The sequence below is a fragment of the Sprattus sprattus genome, assembly GCF_963457725.1.
Source record: "Sprattus sprattus genome assembly, chromosome: 1".
Lineage (NCBI taxonomy): Eukaryota > Metazoa > Chordata > Actinopteri > Clupeiformes > Clupeidae > Sprattus > Sprattus sprattus.
This window is the reverse complement of record NC_137920.1, coordinates 16,656,000-16,663,499: the sequence shown is the minus strand read 5'-3', so window position 1 is coordinate 16,663,499 and position 7,500 is coordinate 16,656,000. Positions and strand designations below refer to the sequence as shown.

Below are 7,500 nucleotides of genomic sequence, written 5' to 3'. Positions count from 1 at the left end.
CAGTGGCGGTTTTAGCCCGGGGCGGCACTTTTTCACGTCACGTGGGGGGCGGCAGAACCAAAAAAAAAAAAGAAAATAATAATCTGGGCCACGAAGCGGTTTTCTATTATATATCATATCACTGTGTAGGGAATTGGCAAATTGGAAACCCCTGCAGCTGCAGGCGCCATTGCTTGCGCCCCTGCTTGCTAAGGTGCCGTCTATGTATGGAAAGGGGGAAGCGGAGGGAGCGCGGGGGAAAAGTTCACCTCTGGGTTTCCCAACTGGAACGGTGGGGGAAGTGGGGGAACAGGGGGATCCACTGTAGGCTATAGCAATACTCTAATACAATAAGTGGGCTTAGGTCAGTCACACCTCGACTTTCTTGCAAAAAACGCACATTCATAGTATTATAATTACAGGCTTATAATTCCTGCACGGTTTTTTGTTTTTCTGAATTGTGTGAAATGGCTTATACAAATAGGTAATACTGAACGATTATGTGTCACCATGGGCAAGGTGAATTGGTTTAGTCTTAACTGCTGTACGAGTGACAGTGTTGGGGGATGGGGAATGTGTTGATTGTCGAGTGCAAAATAAGCAACGAGCAAAACATAAAGGTATGCCACTATGTTCTCTCTGTATGATAACGGTATCCACGCCGTGATGAAGGGCTAATGTTAATTTGTGGTATAACTCTTACATTTGTTAGCCTGCTATTCTGCTGCCCATGATTATATAACAATAATTTGGTTTTAACTCAACAAACACAAGATCTAATTTCACGATACGATTGTGCTTTGCAACAAAACTGTTACATGTTCAGTTATTATTTATTTCCATTAGTTGGGTTGACGTTGGGCCGTGTAATTAGCCAACGGATGTTCATATCTTCTCTAGGCAGTTTCAAAGACGGAACATTTGACATTTGCTACAACTCTATTTTGTGACAAATTATAGTTTACCAGTCATAAGTTGAAGTGTGGCATGCATACAATTCTAGGCAGTAACCAAGCAGCTAATTGTTCCTCCCTCAAAGATAGGTTAATATAGCGTCTAATGACAGATATTTGTGGGCATGTAAGGGCATGTTTATTCCCATTGATTCCCTTAAGTGTGTTATTTAAAGTTATATAAATGGATTTGTGCAATTGTGCAAAGTTTCTCTTTCATTTGTTTAGCTATAATAAAAAAAGAATTATGTATATTTAAAAAAAAAAAAAAAAAAGGAGGGGGTCTCGCCCGGGGCGTAATTCGATGTAGAACCGCCACTGAAGCAGAGCAATGAAGCAGAAAACTACTGTATGTCAATGATGGCATTTTGTATTGTATTACGGGTAAGGGAACTGGCGTGCAGTATGTATTAGATTAGAAGCAGAGTAGAACTTGTGCATTATAGTTTAGTGAGAACGGGCAGCTGTAAGATAAGGTTTTGTTTCGTCCAACTATCTGTCCATATATCTCTCTCTCATTTGTTCACTCACTTTTCCTCTCTTTTCTTGCGATTATCTGTGTCTGCATCTTCAGCCTCTCTCCCTCTTCTGTGTTCTTATGTTTTATTTTCTCATTTATGGGTTCCTTATCTTTCCATTAAGATCCTAAAATGACAGAGATAATGACAGGAAGTGGGGTGTCTCGCCCTCTAAATATAGCCAGAGGATCACAGCACATCTCACACACACAGAACGGACTCACACACACACACACAGAATGGACTCACACACAGAATGGACACACACACACACACAGAATGGACTCACACACACACACACACATAATGGACACACACACACACAGAATAGACACACACACACACACACACACAGATTGGACTCACACACACACACACAGAATGGACTCACACACAGAATGGACACACACACACACAGAATGGACTCACACACAGATAATGGACACACACACACACACACACACAGAGAAGGGACTCACAGATGAATACACGACCCCCCATGACCCTTTGTGCCATCCTTGCCTTGTAATTGCGTTCGGTATATTGATGAGGGGTTTTGCATATAGGTGTGTGTGTGTGTGAGTGTGTGTGTGTGTGAGGGGGAGAAAGACTCTGTCTGCATGTGTGTGTGTTTCATATGTGTGTGTTTCATATGTGTGTGTGTGTGTGTGTGTTTCACGTGTGTGTGTGTGTGTGTGTGTGTGTGTGTGTGTGTGTGTGTGTGTGTGTGTGTGTGTGTGTGTGTGTGAGGGGGAGAAAGACTCTGTCTGCATGTGTGTGTGTTTCATATGTGTGTGTTTCATATGTGTGTGTGTGTGTTTCACGTGTGTGTGTGTGTGTGTGTGTGTGTGTGTGTGTGTGTGTGTGTGTGTGTGTGTGTGTGTGTGTGTGTGTGTGTGTGTGTGTGTGTGTGTGTGTGTGTGTGTGTGTGTGTGTGTGTGTTCCACAGCTCCATTACCACTGTGAGACCATTGAAGCCCTGAAGAATCTGTGGAAGGAAGCAACCTCTTCTGTGCCATGTGATGTCAAAGACCCACCAACCACTGAGCAGCAGGAGTGGGATCTCTCTGTCTCCACCCTCAGACAGGTGCAGCATATTCCACATCTTGCCACACTATACCACACCATACCACACCACACCACACCACACCAAACAACACACCACGCTATAACACATCACACCACAACACACCACACTATACCACACCACAATTCACCACAACACTTAACACCACACCACATCACAGTGAGCAGTCACAACTTTCACTCATGGTCACTATATCTTTATGCCGAACTGAATGACAGACCAGTCTCCCGGTCTAGCCAGTCCAATCTCCCGTTGTTTGTATGCATTGAAACATTGTATGCATTTGTGTTCATCAGGCACACTGTAACCAGTAGTAGCATAAAACGCGTGAATAAAACCCTTATTTGAGGTAGACTAGAAACCTGGCGCCCCTAACCCATGTCTGCTCCATGTCCATCTCTGCAGGCGGTGTTGGCTCTGCCCAAACTAGACTCGGCGGTGGAGATGGAAGTGGAGGTGGAGGTGGAGGGCCTCCGCAGGGAGCAGGCTCTGGATCAGCTCAACACCCTGCTGCTGGTGCTCCAGTCCCCCTCGGAACCTGCTCCACCCCTCACTCCACACACCATTGGGTGAGTATGGACAGACACACCCCCTTACCCCTCACTCAACACACCATTGGGTGAGTATGGACAGACACGCCCCCTCAGCCATAGACATATCGGGGAACTCTATGCGAGTGCCGTCCGTGGCAGTTTAATGACGGTGCTCAGAGTGAAGCTGTATGTTTTCTTACACTAGGAAGTTTGCACACTAGGTCTGATGGTGATGACTGTTGCAGCAGTGTAACCATAGTGACAGATGTGTTGTAGCAGTGCATCGTTGTGAGAGTTGTGTTGTAGCAGTGTAACCATGGTGCCAGTTGTGTTGTAGCAGTTCATTGTGGTAGCAGTCTAACCATCTTGACAGTCATGTTGTAGCAGTGTAACCAAAGTGACAGTGGAGTTATAGCAGTGTAACCATGGTGACAGTGGAGTTATAGCAGTGTAACCATGGTGACAGTGGAGTTGTAGCAGTGTAACCAGCAGCAGTGTAGCGGGAATGTGACGTCTGTGACTGACTGTGCCGCCGCAGGCTGCAGCTGTGGAGGGAGCTGGTGGACGGGGTGGTGCTGGAGGCCACGGGCCTGAGGCAGACCCTGGGGATGCCAGAGGTGAAGACCTGGGGGGCCATCCAGCCGGAGCCGCAGGAGGAGTCCTGTGAGTCACACCAGTATGATACACACACACGCACACACACACACACACACACACACACACACACACACACACACACACACACACACACAAGTGCGGGCACACACAAACAAATACACACACACACACAAAATGACATGCGCACACACACACACACACACATCCGCGCACACACAAACAAATACACACACACAAAATGACACACACACACACACACACACACACACATACACACAAAATGAAATGCACACACACATATGCATATGTGAGATAAGGTTGCCCACACAGAGACACAAACAGACACATTCACATTTATACTGTATAAACGTGCACAAGAACACACTGTTGCTTTGAAGGTCTCTGCTCAAATACACACTAGCGCCACTCCTCATCATTACACTAAATTGCATCGTATTGACATTAACATTGAATTAACATTGAATGGCATTGCATTGACATTGAATGGGATTTCTGACCCCATCCCATCCATAGGCACAAAGATGAAGAAGGAGAAGCCTGAGAAGAAAGGCGCGCCCCCAGCGAAGGAGGAGAAGAAGGGAGCGGGCGGCAGGGAGGACAAGAAGGGGACACCCAGGTCCACCCCTGTGAAAGACAAACCTGCTGAGGTGAGGAACATGAGATGTTAACGATCACACTTGTCCATTCAGCAGATGCGGTCATTCAGGCACAACACTGTGTAATGCTTCAGGACTTCCACAAGAGGGCAGCACACTGCAAAACAGCAACTGCACAACCATGAAGCAACCATTATGAAAAAAAAAAGAAAACCAAAGGGATTTTCCCACCATAGTTAGCCCATAATCCCTTGCCATATAGGGCACTGCCACCTAGTGGTGTAGAGACACATTTCAGTTCAGTCAGTGGGTTGGGGAAAGAAATACACCTACAAGTGCTAGATTAGCATGTATCATGTAGCATATTAGTTTATTAGTTTAGTTTATTAGGATCCCCATTAGCTATTCTTCCTGGGGTCCAACAGTAAAAAGTATACATGATATATATATATAAAAGTCAATACATACAAAAAACTATTACAATATACATTTACAAGAATTCAATACAAAAAAAAAACTCATTACGCATCCTAAAATGTTCTAGACCTTTTCCAAGTTTGCTTTGTCTAATGCAGGGGTGGGCAATTATTTTCCCCAGGGGGCCAAATGAGCAACTGAAAATATTTTGGAGGGCCGGGCCAAAATGCCGAACTCAATTATGCATAATAAGAGTAAGAGTGTATGTTATTATTTGGCAATTCAAATGTGATGTTAGCTTTCAAAAATATAATTTATTAAAATTGAATTTCCAAAATGATAAACAAAATTGCATTTTGAGTTTCATATACTATTGAAACAAGGATTTTCTTAGCTTTCTAAAGACATCACATCATCTTTGTAGCCAAAATAAACAAGACAACAAGTCACTGATCTGTGTAACTGTGTAAAGAAAATTGTCCCAGTTTTGTTGCCTTTTTGACTTTATATGCCTACATCAGTGGTCCCCAAACTTTTTAGGCCTAAGACCACCAACCTTTGTCTTGGTGAAGGCAAGATCTACCTATTGAGGCGTTGAGTAAAAAAGACTGTCCAGACTCCAAACTGTACTTACAGCTTATCTTTGTATTAGGCCTTGTTGTAATTGAATTAAATCAAACACTTTGGTCCAGCTTTCAAATTGATGTGTCCAAGAACACATTTAACCAGGGGTTCTCAATTATATCAATTATCAATCCATCTCAAACTATAATTTTTCTAAATTATGTCCACAGCCCATACAGAACCACAGACAGCAATTATTTTATTAGTTTAACGCTGAAACTATGTGTCAGATTTCATCTTCATATCCAATTTGAAATCTCTGTCTGTCTGCAATACCGCTTGCGGCCACTACGCAACTTCGGCGCTCTCAAACTTGCCATGCATACACAGTAATAGAAAGCGCACGCAGCATCTACCGTTTGGGCAAACCAACAGGTGTTTTTCGCCTGGAAGTCTCTAGATATCTGGCACCTTATTCAATTTCAAGTTCAATTTCAACATTTCAGCTGTGTTCAGAGATATTTTCTGACTATGGTATTCCGAAGTCCTTAAAAAAACAGTTTGAAAATGAAAATGATTTTTTTGTAAAAAAAAAAAAAAAAATTCGAATTATCATGTAATCTTTCGCGGGCCGGTCAGAATCACCCGGAGGGCCGTTTTTGGCCCGCGGGCCGTACAATGCCCAGGTATGGTCTAATGCCATGTTCATTTGATGTATGATAGACCTAGATGCTTTTTCACATGTTTTTTAAAAGCTGATTTATTATTTAATTTAGTTAAGCTGATTGGCAACTTGTTCCATGCTATTATTGATCTATATTCAACTGTACGTTGAAATGCATTAGTGTTTGTTTTTGGTACACTAAATCTCCCTGCTGCTGCATGCCTTGTATTATATGTATGTCTGTCACAACTTTTGCAAAGGACATTGTATTGTTGTACTGGAATTTTCTTGCATAAAACTGCCCATGTTGATGTTAATACAGCAGCATTCAGTCTGTCCTCAACTTTTAACCACTGTAAAGATGAGTGCATGTGGTTGAGGTTTGTCTTGTAGGAACATTTAAGAACAAGCCGCGCTGCTTTGTTTTGGACTCGCTGAAGTTTTGTAAGATGTTCTTTAGTGGCATTTGACCACACAATATTACAGTACTCCATTTGCGCTAGAACCAAAGTACAGACCACTCTCTTTCTCAATTCTTGGGTGAGAAATTGGCCACAGCGTCTCAGTAGTGCAAGCCCACTACTCATTTTCTTCACTGTGTGGTCAATCTGTTTAGACCATGACAGTCTACTATCTAGGGTGACACCAAGCAGTTTGGACAACAATATCAGTTTGATTTGAGCTTCATTGTAGGGAACCTTGTTTACTTTAAACCTGAAGAACAATAACTGTTTGATTGGAGCTTCTTTGTGGGATAGTACAGGAGGAAAGATCACAGCCTCTGGAAGTGGGCATGTTCAGCCTGAAAAAGTTCCCCTTTGTTGCGATCATTTTGAAAAAAAACAATTGCGTAAGCCTCTGTGTGTTCTTGCTCTTCGTGGAACCAAAATAACCTAAATGTGCAACTTAGAGAAGACACAAACCAAATGAGAGCTTTTCAAGACAAGGTCTAGGAACTTAACTTTGTTAGAAAGTAAAGTTTCTAGCTTGTGAAAAGTGGTATAAATCTGAAGGTTAAAAGGTACTCTAGAAGGAACCTTTCATCAGGAAGATAACCTGATAAAGTCATTGGCCCAGGGTCTAGGTGAGCCCAGATAAATCTCCTCTCTCTGAATGTAAAGTACACTTACACACATCATATCAAAGTGTGTACTGTCATTAGCCTGGTGACACCAGCCTACGTATTTCCGCCTGAATTGATTTCAAGCTCATACTCAGTCTGGCCCAACCCCATTGACAATCGTCTCCAGAACTCAAAATTTTGCAGGACCAATCAGCGAACAGTTCAGAGCTGTGACGCAAAACTCGCCTTGGAGGAAAAGACACGAAAAGCTATCGGAAAAGTTGTCTCAACTCTCGAGAACATCAGAAAATTAAAAGGAGAACAAGAGTATTTTCTTGTAAGTTTTATGATTGGAAAGGACGTCGTAGCTCTTCTCCCAACTGGCTTTGGGAAGAGTTTAATCTACCGAATGCTTACTAAACGTTGCTGATTGGTTAAGGGAACTCCAATGATTTTAAACCTCAAGATAAGCACCCGCCCATCTCGG

The 7,500-nt window shown here is 43.0% G+C and overlaps 1 protein-coding gene across 1 annotated transcript in view; it reads left to right on the top strand.

The window, feature by feature from the left end:
* mycbpap (mycbp associated protein) overlaps positions 1–7,500 on the top strand; it is a gene marked incomplete at both ends in the record, with an annotated part of 56,436 nt that overhangs the window by 43,289 nt on the left and 5,647 nt on the right. Inside the window, 4 exons of the mRNA XM_080841942.1 lie at positions 2,400–2,537; positions 2,943–3,106; positions 3,609–3,733; positions 4,223–4,356. Of these exons, the coding sequence (XP_080698068.1) occupies positions 2,400–2,537; positions 2,943–3,106; positions 3,609–3,733; positions 4,223–4,356 (561 nt within the window). The remainder of the gene's footprint in view (positions 1–2,399; positions 2,538–2,942; positions 3,107–3,608; positions 3,734–4,222; positions 4,357–7,500) is intronic.